Genomic DNA, 24450 nt, shown 5'->3' on the forward strand with positions numbered 1-24450 from the left:
AGGTAGCTCTCCCCACTAAATGGGTTCTCAGACAAAACAAACAAATCTATGACATTAAGCCCTTGGTATGTGTCAGGCATTGTGTTGGGTGTTGAGGATGAAATAGGATGGTTCTTCCTGCTTTAGATGATTATAAACAGATAATTAGAATAAAGCATGGTAAGTGTTCTGCAGTTGAGAATAAGGTATGAAGGGACTCAGGACTGGCCTGTTGCTACTTTTTAAGTGGCCACACAAGCAATTGGCTGTGTCCTCTTGCTTTTAGGTTGTAGATCAAAAGAGTAGACTGGTTGTCTGGTGTTACACTCTTGTATTTAGTAAATACCCTTGCACAGAATTATATACTTAGTTAACTCTGTTGGTTTTTGAAAGGCACTCATCTCTTTCCCAGGAGAGTAGATTTGCTTGTTTCAGTGTCTGGTGTTGCTGATGTATATGTGCGTGCCAGGCTGATATCCTTATAGACAGACATGAAAAGAAGGGCCCTAATGAAATGCATAGAGGGATCTGCGTGAACACAGACCTCTTTAACCCTTTTGGTGTTACCGTTTGCGGAAGAGAAGGATGCTTGGGGATTTGAAATCGTAGCTGGGTAGGTTCACTCTGAAGTAGAACCACCTCTTAATTGATTCAGGCCTCTCTTGCTTTCAATTCTGGAAACAAAATAAATGGCCTACAAATAATTTAACGCAGCTTATGGTTAAGTGACTAAAGCAAATACAGTTTCAGTTAGTGCCACCAAAAATTTCAATTATGATGGATGTGTTTGGCTCAGGGATGGCCCTTTTGCAGCCTAAGAACTGTGTGTCTGTGCTTTTCTGAACAAATGCAGGAATTTCCTGAATCTTAGAGATAGGCAGACACTGATACTGAAGGAATAAGGAAGTGATATAGTTCAGGCTGAGAGTTTCAGTGAACTAATTTCGGGTTATTTTTCTCAAACAGAGATTCTCATTCTTTAGGAAGCTTGTTCTGTCTTGAACATTATTTGAATGTGTTTGGGGAAGTTATCCATTTAGATTAGTAGTAGTTGCCTTGAAAGGAGAAGTTTTTTTGTTTGTTTGTTTGTTTGTTTTTTAGATTTTTATTTTTTATTATTTTTTGTACAAAACATCAGGGTGGTGAAAAACAGATTTTTTAAATTGACATATAGTAATTGTACATATTTATAGGATACATGTGGTATTTATAGGATACATGTGGTATTTCGATATGTGGGTAAAAATGTGGTAATGGTCAAATCAGGGTAATTGGGATGTCCATCAAGGAGAATGTTTTTGAAATAAATCACATCTCTTTCTAGATTTGCCTGGATTTTATCCTAATAGGCAGTTCTTTCCCTTTGTCCTATTTAGGGTCTTGTCTCCCATAAACAGAAGGAATGTGATTTGATTAGGAGGTATTGATGTTAATTGAGCACCCAATGTTTTAAGGAAACAGATGACTTGGCAGCTGGGACGTTGTCACCAGCTATCAGAGAGATGAACTGGAAAAGATTCTAGAGCTTATGCAAACTTGAATAACATTTCATTTTATACATTTATACATTTTATACATTTATAGCTCTTACATTTAGTAGTAAAATATGTCACAATGAAGAACATAAGCTAAAACCGCATATGGTAGATAATTTAAAAGGGCTCTATAGTGCTGTATTATGTGCTGCATGATGGCATCTTGGTCAACAAAGGTACAGTATTTTTAGCATACGTTTTCTATGTTTAGATATGTTTAGATACACAAATACTTACCACTGTGTTACAGCTATCTATAGTATTCAGTACAGTAACATGCTGTACAAGTTTGTAGCCTAGGAGCAATAGGCTACACCCTATAGCCTAGGTGTGTAGTAGGCTATACCCATACCACCTAGGTTTGTGTAAGTATACTCTGATGTTCACACAATGACAAAATTGCCTGATGATGCATTTCTCAGAATGTATGCCTGTTGTTAAGCAACACATGACTGTAATCTGTGTTCAAGTATTAGGTCTTCTTTCAGAAGGAAGGGTTTAATTTTGACACATTCAGTTATGTTTCTCCTTGGGCTCACATCCCAACTAGTGTAGTTTTTTCTGGCTTAGTTATTTTAATAATCTTGGTGTTTGTGACGGAGTCCTTGTAAACTCCTTAGGCTGTCCCTCCACTGAATGAAAAAGGAGCGGGGCGGGAAGATCAGGTCACTCCCACGTTTCTGGGCAGAAATAACAGTTTGCTTCTAGGGGGTGAGCTAGGGAAAGGAATTCTGTTTGATATGTGAAGAGACTTTTCTCACTGGGGTTTTTCCCCTGATATGTCCTTCAACCAAGGTTCCTAGAAATTTCTCCTCTAGGACCTTGTCATCATCATGGGATTTCTGTGTGAGTCCCTCTCTCTCCCCTTCCTCACTCCTCTCTCTCTACTCCTTTCTCTTCCTGCACTCTCCCCTTCCCCAACCAGGCCAACTGAGCTGCATTTCCTTCCCGCCTAAGGAAGAGAAGTACCTCCAGCAGATTGTGGACTGCCTCCCTTGCATACTGATCCTCGGCCAGGATTGTAATGTCAAGTGCCAGCTGTTGAATCTGCTGTTGGGGGTGCAGGTGCTTCCCACCACCAAGCTGGGCAGTGAGGAGAGCTGTAAGCTTCGGCGCCTCCGCTTCACCTATGGGACTCAGACTCGGGTCAGCCTGGCGCTCCCTGGACAGTATGAACTAGTGCACACGCTGGTTGCTCATCAGGGCAACTGGGAGACCATCCCTGAGGAGGATCTGGAGGTCCAAGAGAACAATGAGGATGCTGCTCATGTTTTAGCAGAACTGGAGGTAACGATGCACCATGCTCTCTTACAGGTACCAATCTCATACTTCTGTACCAATTGTATACATATATACCAGCTTTCCTTTTATTTTGACTTTCTAAAAAAGTAATTCGATGATATATAGTCTGAACTCTGATCAGCAGTGGCTAGTGGAGTCAGAGGAACATAATCTGGGAAGTTGAAAAACAAACAAGGCTGTAGCAATACCCATTCCTGCCTCTCCTTACCATGCTGCAAGGCCCTGAGTAGTTTGCTTGTCTCCTCACTTCCTTATCTCCATTTCTGAAATGAAAGGAATATGTGATACTTGTATCTTAGCATGCTTTTACAGAATAATTGTAATCAAAGTTAGAAATCCTTTCTCATTTCGTAACAGGAAGATATTGCTTGAATTGTCTCTAGTTACCTCTTTCTAAAAGGAATGATAAGATGATAGATGAGTATTGTTCTTATTAGAATTGAGACCAAGTGAAGAATTTTGTGGATTCTTCCTTAGATCTAACCATTAATTTACTAAGTAGTACAGAGGATAGATCGTTTCTCCTACTTTATAAGGAACATAGGAATGTGAGGACAGGTCTGGCTCAGTGTAGGGAGACATGGAGATCCTGTTATTTGAAGAGTATCTTAGTTTCTCTCATAAACTCCCAAAGAGAGCACAGATCTGTGCCATCTCGTAAGATATCATATTGTCTAAGACTTTACACATTATCACTTAGGAAATACTTCTGTCTTGGTGTGCGTTTCCTTTCCTACTGGATAGTTAGGACCAGGCTATTTAATTAGACCAAATAGGGATGTGACTATGGCAGGTTCAGGAGTGGGTAGGGATAAAATAATTCAGCCATACTCAGAGTTTTACTCTTGGTTAACTGTGCCAGGAAGGATGGGCTAGTTTGGCAGGACGTGAAAGAGTGGTTTCTTCTTTCTTTCTTTCTTATAACCACTTCATCTACCCCACTTCTAAGAAGCTTAGTTTCTCAGTCAGTGAATGAGTCCTTTGGTTGTAGCCATGGCCTGTGACACTCTAGAAGTAAAAATTGTCAACTCGTTTCCTTCCACAGTCCATATTTCTTTCATCTTGATAAATGCCACAGGGCGCTATGTAACAAGCCCCCATTCTCTCTCAGCTCAGTTTCAGTGGTGGTTTCCTGTGTTTTCAAACTGAGAGTTCACATTTCCTAGCTCCAGGATAATGTGAGGGTTTTTGAATAGCTCTGATAGTAACTCTGGCAGTAATCTTTGTATATTAACTGTGGCATTTTCATTTGACCCATGAACTTCTTCACAATTCACAAGTATTTCATCCATCCATACACAGTCTCTCTGTAGTATACAGTCTTGGTCTAGTTCCTTCAAGCTTCCAATAGCTCAGTGGTTTTCAAACTTATATATATATTTTTTTCTTTTCTTTTTTTCTTTTTTGAGATGGAGTCTCTCTCTGTGGCCCAGGCAGGAGTGCAGTGGTGCGATCTCAGTTCACTGCAACCTCTGCTTCCTTGGTTCAAGTGGTTCTCCTGCCTGAGCCTACAGAGTAGCTGGGACTACAGGCACCCACCACCACACTTGGCTAATTTTTGTAATTTTAGTAGAGACAGGGTTTCACCATGTTTGCCAGGGTGGCCTAGAACTCCTTACCTCAGTGATCCAGCCGCCTCGACCTCCCAAAGTGCTGGGATTACAGGCGTGAGCCACCATGCCTGGCTACTTTTTTATATTTTAATTCACTGTAAGACATACATTTTCTTTCAGTACCCAGTACATATATACACATATACATTTGAAATATAAGTTTCATGAAATATTACTTTTGCTTTCTGCAATACATACTGATAATTTCTTCTCTCTTCGACTTCATTTTTTGAAAATATTAGTAGCAACCCACTAAGTTGATGCTATGACCTGATAGATTATAACCTGTAGCTTAAAAAACACTGTTGGGCTCAGTGGCACACACTTGTAGTCCCAGCTACTGGGAAGACTGAGGCATGAGGATTGCTTGAACCTAAGAAGTTGTATCCAGCCTGGGCAACATAGTGAAAAAAATAATAATAATACTGTTAAATAGCAGAAGTGACTGCTGTGAGTCAGGTGGTGACTTTCCCCATTCTTGCCTTTAATAACAATCCTGGAATGTGACAAAGCCATCTGCAGGAGAGGCAAATCATTTGACTTTTTTCTCTTAGTCCCTTCATTTTATTTTTTTTAAATTACTATTATTATTTTTTATTTTTTTGAGAGAGAGTCTTGCTCTGTGGCCCAGGCTGGAGTACAGTAGCGCGGTCTTGGCTCACTGCAACCTCCGCCTTCCAGATTCAAGCAATTCTACTGCCTCAGCCTCCAGAGTAGCTGGGATTACAGGTGTGTGCCACCACGCCCAGCTAATTTTTGTATTTTTAGTAGAGATGGGGTTTCGCCATGTTGGCCAGCCTGGTCTCAAACTCCTGACCACAAGTGATCCTCCCGCCTCTCAACCTTGCAAAGTGCTGGGATTACAGGCGTGAGCCACCATACCTGGCCCCTTCATTTTATTGGTTTAAATTTCTAATGCTTGTCTGAGCACAGTGACTTATGCCTGTAATCCCAACACTTTGGGAGACTGAGGGAGGAGGATTGCTTGAGCCCAAACGTTCAACACCAGCCTGGGCAACCTAGTGAGATCCTGTGTACACACCTGTGGTCTGAGCCACTTGAAAGGCTGGGGTTGGGGAATCAAGTGTTCCTCCAACCAGTGGATGCTGCAGTCAGCTGTGATCGTACCACTGTACAACACTTGGGCAATAGAATGAGACCCTGTCTCAAAATATTTTTTTTAAAGATCTTTCTCTTCATTACTTTGTGGGTTTTTTTGTTTGTGTTTTTGAGATGGAGTCTCACTCTGTTGCCTAGGCTGGAGTGCAGTGGAGTGATTTTGGCTCACTGCAGCCTCTGCCTCCTGGGTTCAAGCGATTCTCTTTCCTTAGCCTCCCAAGTAGCTGGGATTATAGGCGCCTTCCACCACACTTGACTAATTTTTATATTTTTAGTAGAGATGGAGTTTCACTATGTTGGCCAGCTGGTCTCTAGCTACTGACCTCAAGTGATCCACTCCCCTCGCCCTCCCAAAGTGCTGGGATTATAGGCGTGAGCCACCATGCCTGGCCCTGAATTTTTTTTTTTTAATTTCTAATGCTCATTTACTTTTGTTCCATAAATTGAGGTGATAGAAGAAAGTCACAGAAAGGAAAGTACGAGCCGTCCCCCCAAGTGCGTATCTGAGCATGTGTCTTCCCACTGAGAGCTCCCAGGGCCTACTCCTGGTGTGTGCTAAGCATGCAGACAGAGGGAACAACTGAGGAGACTACTTGGATGGGATGTTGAGTTACCAAATCAGCTTTCTCTCAGCATGGTTAAAAAATATATTCTCTCTCCTCTTGAGGAATTCTCTAGCCTCTCATCTTGTTTCATGTGGTTTGTGAGGCTTCCTTGGCCAATGTTTCTCCAGATCTGCTTTATTCTCCAGTGGTTTTGATGTAGGCCTCGTACCAGATCCGTGTAGTTCTAAGTTTAGAACCCCTTGATGTTGAGTCTCAGAGGGCCTTGCAACCTTTGTGGAATCCAAGCACTGCCCTCTCACTGCAGCCCGGCTCCTGTCTCTGTTAGATACATCAGCAATGTCTCAGCTTACTGCTGGGGGCATTGCACAGCAGCTACCTGGAAGACTGTTCATGCCAGCGAGAATGAGCTTTTTGTTTAGCTCCAGTTATTTTTAGGACCAGTGAGTTAGCTGTAAACAGCCCTTCCATCTGATTTGTGAAGAGGGTAGTAAAGAAAGGAAACATTTAGCTAAAGGAAATCAAGATTGAATTAGGGGAAATGCAATGTTCATTTTGAACTGTCAAATTATCAAAGCAGAATTTCCCCTGCCCTCTTATACAATGGTCATTCTTCTAATACGTTATTTTAAAGTCCTCATAAATTAGCCATTTTCAGTTTGTTCCAGAATAGGCCAACTCACATGGACCCACACTGCTTGGTATTCCCACCTTTTTAATTCTGGATCCCCGGAGATTCTCAGTTCATAATTCAACAATAGAGGAACACCGTCAAGCCATTAGTATCTGAAACCTCATTTAGTGTTCAAACGTAGTCACTTTCCAATTGGCAGCACATTTCACCATTCACCATATTCACTAGTTGTGTCTTTATATACAAAAGTACTCCCCCTTCCCCACCCTCATGCTTTCCTTCAAGCACGTATATATGACACCTCCTTTTCTTTTTCTTTCTTCTTACAAATCTGATGGAACAGTTGTCTGCCTTAGAGTTGCTCAGTCTGATATATCTGTGTGTGGTTTTCTTTTTTTTTTTCTTTCCTATGAACACCTGTAAGAAAAGGAAGAAGCAGCAGCAGAAGTGAAACTTGCTCAGCCTGAGATGGGATTCCTGCAGCCTGGAGGTGGCATTTCGTTTACTGTGGCAGTTACGTAGCTTCAGTTGATCTACTCTGATCAGTAGCCTGTTTATCCCCACCAGGTGCTTTTGGCCCTTTGGGCTGCCACATACTGACCTGGTTTTTGGCTCATGGTGTTATCTGGTGGGGTTTACTTCGGGGAACTTTTTTTTTTTTTTTTGAGACGGAGTCCTACTCTTGTCACCCAGGCTGGAGTGCAATGGCGCGATCTCGGCTCACTGCAACCTCTGCCTCCCGGGTTCAAGCGATTCTCCTGCCTCACCCTCCCGAGTAGCTGGGATCACAGGTGCCTGCCACCATGCCTGGCTAATTTTTGTACTTTTAGTAGAGACGGGGTTTCGCCATGTTGGCCAGGCTGGTCTCGATCTCCTGACCTCAGGTGATCCGCCAACCTTGGCCTTCCAAAGTGCTGGGATTACAGGCATGAGCCACCGCGCCTGGCCTTTTTCTTTTCTTTCTTTTTTTTTTTTTTTTAAACCGTTTTTAACTCTAACCAATTGGAGTAGTAAAGTTTTATCTTTATAGTCCTCAACTAATAGCTAATGTGTTTTTTTGTTTTGTTTTGGCTTTTTAATTTTTGAGACAGGATCTCACTGTGTTGCCCAGGCTGGGAGTACAGTGGTACGATCTTGGCTCACTGCAACCTCTGGCTCAAGCGAGTCTCCTGCCTTCTCCCAAGTAGCTGGGACTACAGGCGTGCGTCACCATGCCTGACAATTTTTATATTTTTTGTAGAGACGGGGTTTCACCATGTTGACCAGGCTGGTCCCGAACACTTGAGCTCAAGCAATCCGCCTGCCTCGGCCTCCCAAAGTGCTGGGATTACAGGGATGAGCCACCACGCCTGGTCACTAATTGTTTTTGTTTGTTTGTCTGTTTTGCTAACCTGTTTTTAACAAAAAGATATTGGTATTTTAAAATTTTCAGTAATTAATGCTTTTACAAGTCATAAGCATTATAAAGGATCTTAGAATGACAAGCTTACATAAAATTTTAACCCCAAATTTACTAAACACTGTTTGTTGCTAGAAAACTGGCTTCTCTCAATTTTTGTCTAGTTATTGGCATTTCAAGACCAGACTGGGCAACAAAGTGAGACCTCGTCTCTACAAAAAATTAGCCAGGTGTGGAGGCGTACACCTGTGGTCCCAGCTACTAGGAGGCAGAGGCAGGAGGATCACTTGAGCCCAGGAGGTCAAGGCTGCATTGCATCTTGGGTGACAGAGTGAGACCCTATCTCAAAACACACACACACACACACACACACACACGCACACACACACACGCACACACACACACCAACATCTGTGGCTCATACCTGTGGTCCCAGCACTTTGGGAGGTTGAGGTGGGCAGATCGCCTGAGGTCAGAAGTTTGAGACCAGCCTGGCCAACATGGTAAAACCCTGTCACTATTAAAAATACAAACATTAGCTGGGCATGGTGGCAGGCGCCTGTAATCCCAGCTACTCAGGAGGCTGAGGCAGGAGAATCACTTGAACCAGGGAAGCGGAGGTTGCAGTGAGCCGAGATCATGCCACTGCACTCCAGCCTGGGCAATAAGAGTGAAACTCTGTCTCAAAAAAAAAACAACAAAAAAAACCCCAACATTTGTTATACGTTACTTACCTTTAGTTAGATACCATATTGTCTCTTGAGTATATCTAGGTTAAAAGATAAAAGTTGACAGGTAAAAGGTAGGAAAGACTGCTGAGTGAGATCCTCGGGGCAAGAAGATACTGTTGGAGGAGGGAGTCTATGGAATTGGGCCAAAAAATGGTCAGTTCCAAGGGAAAAGAAACAAGGATCGTTTATATGTACAGGACAGAGAAATAAGAAATGATATTCTAGAGGTATAATTAAAATTCTAAAAACTCTTATTTTATGTGGCAAAAAAAGGAAACTGAAGTGATATATTTAAAAAGGATGTGGAAAGTTCAGGCAAATGCTAAATTATAAATTCTTTATGGCAGTAATCCTATTTTGTTTTTAATATCTCTCTCTCACCTTTACCCTAGCATGCACTAGCATACATAGTAAAATGTAACCATCCTGCATACATTGCTCTTTACCAAAAAACCTGGGAGTTCCTCTTATAGGCTAATATACCTACGAAGGATATGTGTGATTCAGAGGCAATAATTTTTTTTAATCCCTGTGCTCAGTATAGTAACCTTGATAGCTCTTAAAAGAACAGCCTGGCTGGGCGCAGTGGCTCATGCCTGTAATGCCAGCACTTTGGGAGGCCGAGGCAGGCAGATCGCTTGAGTTCAGGAGTTTGAGACCAGCCTGGGCAACAAGGCAAAACCCTCTCTCTACAAAAAATACAAAAATTAGCTGGGTGTGGTAGCACATGCCTGTAGTCCCAGCTACTCGGGAGGCTGAGGTGGGAAGACCACTTGATCCTGGGAAGTGGAGGTTGCAATAAGCTGAGACCGTGCCATTGCACTCCAGCCTGGGTCTCTGTCTCAAAAAATAACTAAATAAATAACAACATCCTGTGTGGCCATAAAAAAGAATGAGTTCATGTCCTTTGCAGGGACATGGATGAAGCTGGAAGCCATCATTCTTAGCAAACTAACACAGGAACAGAAAACCAAACACTGCATGTTCTCACTCAATAGTGGGAGTTGAACAGTGAGAACACATGGACACAAGGAGGGGAGCATCACACACGGAGGCCTGTCCGGGGCTAGGGGGAAGGGGAGGGAGAGTATTAGGACAAATACCTAATGCATGTGGGGCTTGAAACCTAGATGACGGGTTGATAGGTGCAGCAAACCATACCTATGTAACAAACCTGCACGTTCTACACACGTATCCCAGAACTTAAAGTAAAAAAAAACAAAAATAACATCCTGAAGCTGAGGCTGTATTTTCTCAATTCACTGTCAGTGATTCATCTCTGGCCTTCCAGGGTTAGCTCTTGAGGCGAAAATCTGACAGCAGTCACAGTCTTAATCTTCTTCTTTTGTCATCTGCCTTTGCTAGGATTCTACCTCTTTCCTGCACCAAATAGCTTCCTTTCTGTTTTTACTATCTCACATACTTGTTTCCTTCTGAGTAGAGGATGGATGGGGTAGGGAATCTTCCCTAATTCAGAGACTCAGAGATTGAAAAGTATTGTCAACGGGCAGAAACTGTTGTTAGGACTATTAACAATATTTTCTTTTTGACTGCTATTGTGATGTCTCAGCCAATCCATAGAGGATATTATCTTGTTTGATAACAGAGCCTTTACTTTGAAACCAGCATATACTTATTAATACAGAACCCTAGCTAGAATTGTTAGGACCCCTGAAAGCTTCTAGTCTATCTTTTTTTTTTTTTTTGAGACAGAGTCTCACTCTGTCGCCCAGGCTGGAGTGCAGTGGTGCCATCTTGGCTCACTGCAAGCTCCGCCTCCCAGGTTCACGCCATTCTCCTGCCTCAGCCTCCCAAATAGCTGGGACTACAGGTGCCCACCACCGCGCCTGGCTAATTTTTTTTGCATTTTTAGTAGAGACGGGATTTCACCGCATTAGCCAGGATGCTCGTGATCTCTTGACCTCGAGATCCACCCGCCTTGGCCTCCCAAAGTGCTGGGAGTACAGGCATGAGCCACCACTCCTGGCCGCATCTAGTCTTTTATTCTACTTTCATAACTTCCCGAGCACCAAATCAGACAGTGCTTGACACACAGTGGGCCTTCAATGACTGTTTAAACATTGTCTTTGTAGCTACGCTGACCTGGATTTATATCCTGGTTTTGTCACTTAGCTGTGTCACTTGGTTCCCTCATTTGTAAGATGGAGCTATAATTCCTGTCTTTTTTTTTTTTTTTTTTTGGTACAGTGTCTCACTTTGTCGCCCAGGCTGCAGTGCAATAGCAAGATCTTGGCTCACTGCGGCCTCAACCTCCCAGGCTCAAGTGATCATCTCACCTCAGCCCCTGAGTGCCTGGGACTACAGGTGCATGCTACTATGCCTGGCTAATTTTTGTATTTTTTTGTAGAAATGGGGTTTTGCCATGTTGCCCAGGCTGGTCTCGAACTTCTAGGCTGAAGCAGTCTGCCTGCCTCGGTCTCCCAAAGTGCTGGGATTACAAACATGAGTCAGTGTGCCCGGCCTATAATTCCTATCTTTTAGAATTGGTATGAGGCTAAAGTGAGAGAATGTGTTGAAAGCACCTACCACAGTGTCTGGCACATAGTAAGCCCATTTCCTCCTCCCTTTTAATAAATCAGTGTCCTTGAGAAGATTTCCTGCTCTTTCAGTCACCCATCCTTTCCCTGACAATCATCCACATTGGAACTCCTCCCAAAACTTAAGGCTTCTTGTTCCAACTTACTTATAGTTATTCTTCTACTCTTATTAGAGAGAATGTTCTTCATAATTCATTATGGCTTATTTTTGTAATAAAATGAAAGGAGAAAGCTGTTATAAAAGGTTAATAATACAGAAGTATATAAAAGTTGAAAGCTAAAGTTTTCCCTCCTTTCTCTTTCCCTCTTCTCCATTCTGGACAAAATATTTTGTCTCTCTCAATCTAGTAAGTGGCAAGAGAATAAAATTCAGATTTCTACTGTTATCTGCATCAGTAGATACCTGGGTGTTTGACTGTCCATTAGGTAGAATGCATAGAGACCATTCAATATATTCTTATCAACTTGTCGGTTACCTAATCCATTGTCATTTGAGATAGAGAGAAGAGAGTTCAGATCCTTAAAGTCTTCATGCTTATGAGTTGAGAATCAGAGCTAAAGCCTTTGCTTTGGGGTGTTTGGGATTATAAATATTATTCTACTTTTAGCATGATGGTCTCATGCTTTCTCTGGCTATTGAGGGCTATGACTGTGATTCTGTTTTTTCTAAGTCTTATATCTGGCCTGAGTTACACGCTGATGCTTTTACTAGGTAGGGAGATGAGCTCGTATCCATTCAATGTTGACTACTGGGGTAGAACTCTGGTTTGCCTTCACATTGATCCCTGTTTCTTTGAGGCATGTTATAACCTAGAAACATGTTATAGCCTGTTTGGTTGCAGCTCCCCCTTGGAAAGCATATGTACCAACAAGAGTCAAGGTATTTTCTTTTTTTTTTTGAGATGAAGTCTCGCTCTGTTGCCCAGGCTGGAGTGCAGTGGCACGATCTTGGCTCACTGCAACCTCCACCTCCTGGGTTCAAGCGATTCTCCTGCCTCAGCCTCCTGAGTAACTGGGATTACAGGTGCCTGCCACCATGCCTGGCTAATTTTTGTATTTTAGTAGAGATAAGATTTCAGTATATTGGCCAGGCTGGTCTCAAACTCCTGACCTTAAGTGATTCACCCGCCTTGGCCTCCCAAAGTGCCGGGATTACAGGCATGAGCCACCACACCCAGCCAAGTCAAGGTATTTTCTATACAATAACAAAAATAGGGAGGTATTTTACTTAATATGTAATTAATATTTAAGAGTGATGGTTCAGGGAACTATTTAGAAATGAAAAAGAATCAGCCCTGTGTGAAAACAAACAGGAGAAACCTTTCAAATGCCCCATGAGAATGTCATGAGAGGAGAACTAGAAGTAAAGTAGCTAGAATATGGGGACAAGGATAGAGGTCAAGGCTGTCCAAGGGCAGGACAATTATTAATATATAGTTGTGTACTTTTCTATGTGATGTGAACCTGAGGATTCAGAACTCTAGAGAAAGCAAAGACATCTGCTACCTACCAACTTTAGCCTACATACATAACTGTTTTCTGGCTTTTTGTTTGTATGTTTGTTTATATTTTAGAAATAGGGTCTCACTCTGTTGTTCAGGCTAGAGTGCAGTGACATGATCACGGCTCACTGTAACCTCAAATTCCTGGGCTCAAGGGATTCCTGCCTCAGCCTCCTGAGTAGCTGGGACTATAGGTGGATATCACCATACCCGGCTAATTTGTTTTATTTTTTGTAGAGATGGAGTCTCGCCATATTGCCCCGGCTGGTCTCGAACTCCTGGGCTCAAGGGGATCTTCCAGCCTCAGCCTTCCAAAGTGCCAGGATTACAGGCATGAGACACTGTGCCAGGCCACTGTTTTCTGTTTGAATTATCAGTTAGTATAATCATCCTTTGTTATAATAGAGTTTTAGTAATGTGCCATGAGCTACGGAGTAAGTATTCTTCACCTATAAGAGTCAGTATTCTTAGGAAGGGGTCAGCCTTCGTCAGTGATTGAGTGATTACTTCTTGGCATTTAAAATAGTGTCACTGGCTGGGCACAATGGCACATGCCTATAATCCTAGCACTTTGGGAGGCTGAGACAGGAGGATTGCTTGAGCTCAGGAGTTTTAAGGCCATCCTGGGCAACTTAGTGAGACTTTGTCTCTACAAAAAATTTAAAAATAAATAAAATAGGCTGGGCGCAGTGGCTTATGCTTGTAATCCCAGCACTTTGGGAGGCCGAGGCGGGCGAATCACGAGGTCAGGAGATCAAGACCACAGTAAAACCCCGTCTCTACTAAAAATATAAAAAATTAGCCGGGCGTGGTGGCGGGCGCCTGTAGTCCCAGCTACTCGGAGAAGCTGAGGCAGGAGAATGGCGTGAACCCGGGAGGCGGAGCTTGCAGTGAGCCGAGATTGCGCCACTGAACTCCAGCCTGGGCGACAGAGTGAGACTCTGTCTCAAAAAATAAAAAATAAATAAATAAAATAAAATAGTGTCATTTTACACTTTATACCCAAAACAAAACCAAAGAAGTATATTCTGGTGTTTGTAGAGTAGCAAGCTCCTTTCTATTGCATTTCTTTTTTCTTTTTTTTTTTTTTTTTAAAGACGGAGTTTCACTCTTGTTGCCCAGGCTGGAGTGCTATGGCATGATCTCGGCTCACCGCAACCTCCGCCTACTGGGTTCAAGCAGTTCTGCTGCCTCAGCCTCCCGAGTAGCTGGGATTACAGGCATACGCCACCACCCCGACTAATTTTGTATTTTTAGTAGAGATGGGGTTTCTCCATGTTGGTCAGGCTGGTCTTGAACTCCCAACCTCAGGTGATCCGCCTGCCTCAGCCTCCCTAAATGCTGGGATTACAGGCGTGAATCACTGCACCCGGCCTCTATTGCATTTCTTAATCGTGCCAAGAAAATGGGTGGTAACAGATCAACTTCTGTAAATTCCACGGATTTATGCAGAATGCATTCTGCAAGAGAAATCTCTTTAGGAATTCACTGTGACTCAATATAGGAATTATGGGTTACTGTCATGATTCCTTGAGATCCTTTTTACTTGATTGAGTTAGGAGCAAAATGCTTACTCATTGCTTTATTTTTGGAGTAGAGGCAAATGCAATTTCAGATAAATGTGTGGGATAAAATGTGCGGGATGGGAGTTGAAAGAAGATTTTACATATGCCGATTGAAAGTGGCTTTGAGCATCATTTCTTCATTAATTCATTCCATGTTTATTTATTGGATGCTTACTAAGTGCCAGGCACTGTTCTAGGTGCTAAGAAGGTATGTAGCCATCCATGAAACAGTCTGAGGTCAGACTTCCTTCTCAGGTGGCCATGCTAAGGCCCGTAACAGCTCTGGCTTATCCTCTTTATATTAATTTTTATTTTTTCACTCCCTGTCTCCAGGAGACAGTGTTGGCTTCCTTTTTTGTTTATAACCGTCAAGCATGAGTCATCCCTTCACTGAGTATTGCAGAATCGCATATCACATTCCAGCCTAATTTGTACTGCTGCCAGGGTCTCTGCCAGCAGCTCTTTGCCTATCTTCTGATAATCATGATACTCAGAGCAGTGAGACCAACTGCACACGTTGGTCAACTGGGGAAGGGAGAAGAGAGAGCATGATACCTGTTTTCTATCCATTTTTGTTTAGTACAAGGTATATTTAGGAACGGGCAGCTTCAGGCTGGGCGTGGTGGCTCACGCCTGTAATCCCAGCACTTTGGGAGGCTGAGGCAGGCGGATCACGAGGTCAGGAGATCGAGACCATCCTGGATAACACGGTGAAACCCTGACTCTACTAAAAATACAAAAAAATTGCCGGGTGTGTGCCTGTAGTCCCAGCGACATGGGAGGCTGAGGCAGGAGGATAGCGTGAACCTGGTAGGCGGAGCTTGCAGTGAGCCAAGATCGCACCACTGCACTCTAGCCTGGGCAACAGAGCGAGACTCCATCTCAAAAAAAAAAAAAAGGAATGGGCAGCTTCTTTGTGGGTGCCAATATATCAGGCCATACTCTACCATTAGAAAGCCCAAAATCCATGGCCGGGCACGGTGGCTGGTGCCTGTAATCCCAGCACTTTGGGAGACCAAGGCGAGCGGATCACCTGAGGTTGGGAGTTTGAGACCAGCCTGACCAACATGGAGAAACCCCGTCTCTACTAAAAAAACAAAATTAGCCCCGCGTGGTGGCGCATGCCTGTAATCCCAGCTACTCGAGAGGCTGAGGCAGGAGAATCGCTTGAACCTGGGAGGCGGAGGTTGCAGTGAGCCAAGATTGTGCCATTGCACTCCAGCCTGGGCAACAAGAGTGAAACTCTGTCTCAAAAAATAAAATAAAATAAAATAAAATAAAAAAATAAAGCCTGAAATCCCTTTTTTTTTTTTTTTTTTTTTTAGACAGTGTCTCACTCTGTTGCCCAGGCTAGAGTGCAGTGGTGTGATTCAGCTCACTGCAACCTCCACCTCCCAGGTTCAAGTGATTCTCATTCCTCAGCCTCCCAAGTAGCTGAAACTACAGGCATATGCCACCATGCCCAGCTAATTTTTTTTTTTTAAGACAGGGTCTCACTCTGTCACCCAGTCTGGAGTACAATGGCATGATCTCGGCTCACTGCAACCTCCTCCTCCTGGGTTCAAGTGATTCTTCTGCCTCAGCCTCTTGAGTAGCTGGGACTACAGGCTTGTGCCACCACGCACGGCTAATTTTTGTATTTTTAGTAGAGACGGGGTTTCACCATATTGGCCAGGCTGATCTTGAACTCCTGACTTCGTGATCCACCTGCCTCAGCCTCCTAAAGTGTTGGGATTACAGGCATGAGCCACTGTGCCCAGCCTAATTTTTGTATTTTTAGTAGAGACTGGTTTTGGCCATGTTGGCCAGGCTGGTCCCGAATTCCGGCCTCAAGCAATCTGCCCACCTCAGCCTCCCAGAGTGCTGGGATTACAGGCACGAGCCACTGCGCCTGGCTTCCAAAATCCATTTCTTTAATAATGAATTTACACCTATGAGCAAATAAAGTCAACTGGTCTCTTAAAAACAGTATTGGGCCAGGCATGGTGGCTCACGCCTATAATCCCAGCACTTTGGGAGGCCGGGGCAGGCAGATCACCTGAGGTTAGGAGTTCAAGACCAGCCTGGCTAACGTGGCAAAACCCATCTCTACCAAAAAATACAAAAATTAGTTGGGCGTGGTGGCACATGCCTGTAATCCCAGCTACTCAGGAAGCTGAGGCAGGAGAATCACTTGAAACCAAGAGGCAGAGGTTGCAGTGAGCCAAGATCGCACCACCGCACTCCAGCCTGGGTGACAAAAGCGAAACTCCATCCCCAAAAACCAAACCAAAACAAAACAAAACAAAAAACCAACCACATTGGTCTTACAAATGGACTTGGCAGCTTTGGCTGATGTTTCTGTTGTGCACACAAAATGGTCCTTTGAGGAAAACCTGAAAATTTATTCTAGAATTTTAAGACAATCCATCAGAAAAAACAAACAAAACTTTTCCTGAAATTTCTAAACAATACTTTGGTTTTGAATATTTAGGCTTTCCTTTCATATGTTTGATTGGTTGATTTATATCTTTTAAAAAATATGTATTTAGGGCAGCTTTGTAATATAAAAAATATTTCCACCTATAATTCTTTACTTTCATGTAACTGTTTTCTTTTCTTTTCTTTTTTTTTTGAGACAGTCTCATTCTGGAGTGCATGGTGTGATCTCAGTTCACTGCAGCCTCCGTCTCCTGGATTCATGCAATTCTCCTGCCTCAGCCTCCTGAGTAGCTGGAATTATAGGTGTGCACCACCATGTCCAGCTAATTGTATTTTCAGTAGAGACGGGGTCTCTCCATGTTGGCCAGGCTGGTCTTGAACTCCTGACCTCAAACGATCTGCCCACCCCAGCCTCCCAAAGTGCTGGGATTACAAGTGTGAGCCACCACACCCAGCCTAATGTAACTGTTTTCCTTTCTTGGGATTCTTTTCAGTCTTTATCTCATTGTTATATGTGATTATAATGTTGTCATTTATGCAGTTGTATGTTCTATTTTAAACCTTAAAATTTGTTACTTACCAACTTTTTGAATATGCCTGACTGAAATGATTCATACTGTAGCATGTGTGACTCAGGGTAGTGAAAGGGGGTTTGTTTTGAATAGCAAGATGAGCATCAGACTAGTCTTCCAACCAGAAAACATTCCATGCAACTTGAGACACAGATGAAACAGCAAATTTCTTCTTGGCTTGGGGTTGGATGAAGAGTAGATTGACTTATGTAGTGTTTGCTAAAATGACAAATGGTGAGATGCTAAAAGCACTTTGAGCATTAGGGAGTTCAAAGTGGTCAGGCAAATTAAAGTTATGTGACCTACCTGAGAATATAGCATAGTTCTTTGTGAGAAAAGAAAGTGAGATATTTGTGCTTTGTTGGGAATAAAAAAGATTTTAAAAACTCAAACAAGGCTGGGCACAGTGGTTCACGCCTGTAATCTCAGCACTTTGGGAGGTCGAGGTGCAGATCGCTTGAGCTCAGGAGTTCAAGACCAACCTGGGCAACATGGCAAAACCCCATCCCTACCAAAAAAAAAAACAAAAAAGAATGAAAATTAGCTGGGTGTAGTGGCTCACACCTGTAGTATCAGCTACTCGGGAGGCTGAGGTGGGAGGATCACTTGAGCCTGGGAGGTTGAGACTGCAGTGAACCTTAATTGCACCACTGCACTCCAGGCTGGGCAACAACACAAGACCTTGTCTCAAAAAAAACACACAAACAAACAAAAAAACTTTTATCAAAAATACCTACTGCTCATGCTGGGTGTGGTGGCTCACACCTGTAATCCCAGCACTTTGGGAGTCTGAGGCAGGTGGATCAGTTGAGGTCAGCAGTTCAAGACCAGCCTGGCCAACATGGTGAAACCCCATCTCTACTAAAAATACAAAAATTAGCTGGGCGTGGTGGTGCTTGCCTGTAATCCCAGCTACTTGGGAGGCTGAGGCAGGAGAATTCACTTGAACCCAGGAGGCAGAGGTTGCAGTGAGCCGAAATCATGCCATTGCACTCCAGCATGGGTGACAGAGTGAGACTGCATCTCAATCAATCAATCAATAAACCTGCTGCTCAAATAGGGTAAGAAATAAAAACAGCATAATCATCTGAAAGAAACAAAATTATGTATCTTTTAGGCTTCAGACAAAGTAAATATTCAACATCTGATAACTGTTAAGGACACAAACTTGAGCATATTTGTGTTGAGTTCTTTTATAACTCTAAAATATGCTAGAATTCTGTGGAAGATTGATTCTGAGTTTGCAGACCCTTGAAGACATCAGGAGTCTGTATACCTACAATGGTAATATATTAATATGTGTGAGTCCCTAGTTAACCTTTTACACCTGGAATGCCAGGCAAAGTAGACAATGTCAGAGACACAGAGGAACAACCTATGCAATGGATGGAAATGCAGTAGATGGACATATGCTGTTGTATGTTTGGAACCTTCACAGGAAAGAAGTAGAATACAAAGTGGAAAGTGCAGACTAGGCAAAGGACCTGTGGAAGGTTTGTTTCTAAACTTCAAAGATCTTTTTTTTTTTTTAATTGAGACGGTGTCTTGCTTTGTCGCCCAAGCTGGAGTGCAGTGGGGTGATCTCAGCTCACTGCAACCTCCGCCTCCCGGGTTCAAGCCGTTCTCCTGCCTCAGTCTCTGGAGTAGCTGGGGTTAGAGGCGCCCACCACCACACCCAGCTAATTTTTGTATTTTTAGTACAGATGGGGTTTTGCCATGTTGGCCAGGCTGATCTCAAACTCCTGACCTCAAGCGATCCTCCTGCCTTGGACTCCCAAGGGCTGGGATTACAGGCGTGAGCCACTGCGCCCAGCCTAAAGATCATTCTCGAAACTCACTTTAGCAAATTGAGTATTTCAGTTAGGATTAGGTTCAATTGTGAGTAACAGATCATCAAACAAACAAACAAACAAAAAAAACCAAAACTCAGGAACTTAAAGATAGAGTTTTTGGGGTTTTTTTTTTCTTCCTTACATGAAGTCTGAAGCTAGGTAACTGAGAGCTGGTGTGGCAGTTCTGTGATCACTAGAGACCTACGCTCCCTCTTTCTTTTGGTGTCATCATCTTTAGTGCTGGCTTCCACCCTCAGGTTTGCCTTAGGGCTGCTGAGTGATCACTGCTGTTCTAGCTGTCACATCTGTGCTCCAAGCAGGAAGAAGCACAAGGCCAAAGGACATATTTCCTGGTAGAATCCACCCCCTGTACCCTAAAGGGCTTTCCTGGAAACCCCACCCACTTATTGGATACCCCTATCTGTAAAGGACATTGCCTTCCCTTATAACATGGAGACTAGATATTGGATAGGCAAACCTTGGTCTCTGCCATACCAAGTGATCATATTCCTAAAGGTATTACTTAGACTTAGGTGGCTAAGACTTTGGGATACCTACAGACTCAGAATAGGACCATAATAATGTTTGGTGAACCTGGCTTTTCGTTTCCTGCTTAACTGATTAATTCAACAGTATTTAGGACTTACCACATGCTAGGCACTGGAGCTACAATAGTAAGCAAAATAGACCAGTCCCTGCCCTCAAAGAGTTTACAGACCCATGGGGGAAAGAAGGGTTTTAAAGAAGTGGATTATAAATATGTTGAACCTTAAGAAAAGGGAAGTAAAGTGTGCTTGGTTGGGACTGTGTGATAGGAAAGGCTCTATAAGGATATGTCATAACATATACATCAAAACTTAAAGGATGCTTAGGAGTTAGCCAGGTCAGAATGGCAGAGATGGAGGTGTCAGAGGAGAGCAAGAGGGGGAGGAGTGCCCCAGGTCGACTCACTCCCAGTCTGATAATTTCCATTACAATTCCTTTTTCTTCCATTATTTGTCTTAATTCTTCATCAAAGGGAATCAGTGGGTATGTCTAAGCAATAAAGGAAGGCAGAGATCAAATTTTTTTTTAATCTGATGGCTAAAGGGGTTGCCATCCTTTCTACTTCTTTGTTTTTTCACTCTCTCTAGATGAGTGCCTGCCTTCATAGGCTGCACCAGGGAGTGTTGGTAACTGAGGAAGGAGGTGGATCAATGGCTGGGGTACTGAAGTCCAATTGTTCCATTGTAGATCAGGATTTTGGTCTCAGTGTGGGACTTTGGGGAGACAAGGATTGGTTCTGACCCTGAGGCACTGATATATGACTGCCTTCCCCTTCCAGGAAGTGGACGTTGTGGTAGCACCATGCCAAGGCCTCCGGCCCACAGTGGATGTTCTGGGTGACTTGGTGAATGATTTCTTGCCTGTGATAACCTATGCACTCCACAAAGATGAACTCTCTGAGAGGGATGAGCAAGAGCTTCAGGAAATCCGAAAATATTTCTCCTTTCCTGTATTCTTTTTCAAAGTGCCGAAACTGGGCTCAGAGATAATAGACTCCTCAACCAGGAGAATGGAGAGCGAAAGATCACCGCTTTATCGCCAGCTAATTGACCTGGGCTATCTGAGCAGCGGTCACTGGAACTGTGGGGCTCCTGGCCAGGATACTAAAGCTCAGAGCATGTTGGTGGAACAGAGTGAAAAGCTGAGACACTTGAGCACATTTTCTCACCAGGTGTTACAGACTCGCCTGGTGGATGCAGCCAAGGCCCTGAACCTGGTGCACTGCCACTGCCTTGACATCTTTATTAACCAGGCATTTGACATGCAGCGGGACCTGCAGATCACTCCCAAACGTCTGGAATATACTCGAAAAAAGGAGAATGAGTTGTATGAATCATTGATGAATATTGCCAACCGAAAGCAGGAGGAAATGAAGGATATGATTGTTGAGACACTTAATACCATGAAGGAGGAACTTCTCGATGATGCTACTAACATGGAGTTTAAAGGTAGGTCCCAGAGAGCTTGTTGAGGTGCTGGCACGGGAGAAGTCTCTAACCATTTTCTAGCTGGAAATTGAGAACGTTAATTCTTAAGGTTAAAGGAATCTCAGGGTAACTTCATCCACCCCACTGTTATCAGCAGGAGCCCACTATTTAGCCAAGGTGGCCTCTTTTGCTCTCAAAGATCATAGTGGAAGATTCCACCGTCATTCCTTCCCAAGAACATTAGCTCGACTTTTGGTAAATTCATCCTAATAGCTCCCTAATCTCCACTTTCTGCCTGTACCCCCTCAACCCCTAATGGAGCTGGAGAAGAGCTGCTTGGAGAATGTTAGTAAATTGTGCTTTAACCTTTGCTCCTGCAGAATGGCTCATGCGTCTTTATTGGTTCTTTTTGTCTCATGGTCTCATTTCCTTTCAGGCTGCTTCTGAAGCCCAAATCAGGAGGATTTCCCGAAGTTGTGTTTTTAGCCTTTTGACAGTCCTATTCTTCACAAATGGCTACTAACAAAATTGGGTGAAAGTGATTGGTCAGGTCTTTGGTTGTCTGAGATGCTGCTGATTTTGTATACTGACTTCGGTATAAACCTCTATGCAAGATTAAAATGACATGGTTTGCACGTTACCCTTTAGAGTCTCAGTTGTGAGTATCCTAATCCCTTGGGAGGCTTTCTGAAAATACAGATGCTCAAGACCACTAAAGATGACTGCAGACTTACTCAGGATTTCTGACATGGGACCCAGCATCAGTATTTTTAAAAAATAATCTCCCTAGGTAGATTCTGCTTATTTCCTTTTTCTAGATGAGGGACTAAGGCTTAGAAAGATTAAGTAATTTGCCCAAGGTCACACAGCTAGTAAATATTAGAGGCAGGATTTGAATCCAGACAGTCTGATTCCTGAGCCCATATTCTTAATTTCCATCCTTTACTGCTTCTTAATCTGTTTCCAGTTACTGATGCCACCTTCTTCCTGGTACCCACCTTCAAAACCTCAGCATGGTCTTGAATCTTCTTCCCTTGGCTAATCAGTTGCCAAGTACTGACTAATTTTTTTTTGAGATGGAGTCTCACTCTGTCACCCAGGCTGGAGTGCAGTGGCGTGATCTCGGCTCACTGCAACCTCCGCCACCCGGGTTCAAGCAATTCCTCTGCCTCAGCCTCCTGAGTAACTGGGATTACAGGCATGCGCCACCATGCCTGGCTAAATTTTTTTTGTATTTTAGTAGAGACGGGGTTTCATCATGTTGGCCAGGATGGTCTTGACCTCGTAATCTACCCGCCTCGGCCTCCCAAAGTGCTGGGTGGCGTGAGCCACCACACCTGGCCTTGATTAATCTTCTTACATATTCGATACCTACCTGTGCTTTTCTATTCTGTCTCCTTAAGTCTAACTGAACTATTGTTATCTAACTGATCTCCCTGACTTCTTTCTCCAGTTCACCTTTACTGGCTCCCTATTTCTACAGACTAAGTTTAACTCCTACACCTAGTATTAAAGACCTTCCAAAGCCTAGCCCTTACCAACTTTTCCAGTCTTATTTCCTCACTATGCACTTTCCTGTATTTTCTGTGTCAGTTGGTCTTAACTTCTTTCTGTCCTCCATACGCTCCCTTTACTTTTTCTTTGCTAACACCCTGCCTTAAACCTGGAATGTCTTTGATTTGTCTGTGAACTTCCAAATCCTACCTACCCATCAGGGCCTGTCTCCCAAATGCCATTTTTCATGAAGTCTTTAATTTTCTCCTTCTTTTTTTTATTTTTGGGACGGGTTCTTGCTCTGCCATCTAGACTGGAGTGCAGTGGTGCAGTCATGGCTCACTGCAGCCCCAATCTCCTGGGCTCAAGCAATCCTCCTGCCTCAGCCCCCTGCAGACCTTGGGACTACAGGTACATGCTAGCCACCACACCAGCTAACTTTTTGTATTTTTTTTTAGAGACAAGGGTTTCACCATGTTGGCCAAGCTGGTCTTGAACTCCTGGCCTCAAGCAATCCTCCCACCTCGGCCTCCTAAAAAGTGCTGGGATTATAGGCATGAGCCACCACACCTAGCCCTGCTTTAATTTTCTTAGCTAATAACAATTGCAGTCATTTGAAATCCCATAGCATTCCATCTGTAACTTATTTCTGGCATATTTCACTTTCTATCATTTATTATAGTTATTTATGTACTGCTGACTACTTCCGAAAATCCTAGAGTTGAAGGAGGGTAAGATCTGGGTCTTATTCATCATCATATTCCTTGCAGCAAATAACACAGACTCTTGTATACAGTACATCTTTGGAGAATCAATGGGTGTGTGAATGATGGTATCTAGTTTAAGTTACACTTACAAATACAAAGGAAGTATGGTTGACTTTAGCAAGCATAGGTTGCCTGATTTCTTATAGTCATTTTAAAGATGAACAGAGATACCTCTTTGGTGAATTCTCCACTGCTGAGAGGAGTTGTTGAGAAGTGTTACTTGCAGTGGAAATCTTACAAAGTCTTCTCAATATTTGATTAAAGACACCAGAGCATCACTGCCGGCATCATATTACACAGAATGGAGGTCAGGACAGCTAGGTTGGGCAGACAGTAAAGTATTCGATTGTTCTTACCTTGTTCTAAGTGCTGAGTATCCTTGAAACAATAAGAAGATTTAGAAGCAAGCTAGCACATATTCTGTGGAGCCAGATTTTTTTTTGTGCGTGTGTGCATGTGTGTGTGTAAAGACGAGGTCTTGCTATGTTGCCCAGGCCTGTAGCGATCCTCCCGCTTCAGCCCCCACAAAGTGCTAGGATTACAGGTATGAGCCATCGTGCCCAGTGTGGAGCCAGATTACTATTACTGTTTGTTTTAAAATAAAGACAATGCATATGTGCTAGGTATCATGATATTCACACTTTATAAAATTTATTTTTAAGATAAAACCTGTATGTATAGTACTTAACTCAGAGTTATAAAGACACCATCCCCCAGCCACCCAGTTCTTCTCCGTATGTTCTTCTGCACTTGTCTTTTTCATTTAATATGTATCTTAGAGGGCATTCCATAAATATTCATACAAATTTGTCTTCTTCTAATGGATATGCTTGAATTTACTGAACTATTCTCTCATTGGTGGACATTTAAGCTGTTTTTGTTTTTTATTTA

The 24450-nt window shown here is 43.1% G+C and overlaps 2 protein-coding genes across 3 annotated transcripts in view; one reads left to right on the plus strand and one right to left on the minus strand.

The window, feature by feature from the left end:
• The window catches only part of RHEX (regulator of hemoglobinization and erythroid cell expansion), a 919952-nt gene that overhangs the window by 862797 nt on the left and 32705 nt on the right, over positions 1-24450 (minus strand). The window lies entirely within an intron of this gene.
• The window catches only part of DSTYK (dual serine/threonine and tyrosine protein kinase), a 70566-nt gene that overhangs the window by 22274 nt on the left and 23842 nt on the right, over positions 1-24450 (plus strand). The window contains exons 2-3 of one of the 2 annotated variants that reach the window (XM_032136766.2): positions 2440-2828; positions 20650-21319. In XM_032136766.2, coding sequence (XP_031992657.1) covers positions 2440-2828; positions 20650-21319 — 1059 coding nt within the window. The remainder of the gene's footprint in view (positions 1-2439; positions 2829-20649; positions 21320-24450) is intronic. The other variant, XM_032136768.2, reaches the window with a different exon arrangement.

Source organism: Hylobates moloch, unplaced genomic scaffold (assembly GCF_009828535.3).
Source record: "Hylobates moloch isolate HMO894 unplaced genomic scaffold, HMol_V3 SCAFFOLD_18, whole genome shotgun sequence".
Lineage (NCBI taxonomy): Eukaryota > Metazoa > Chordata > Mammalia > Primates > Hylobatidae > Hylobates > Hylobates moloch.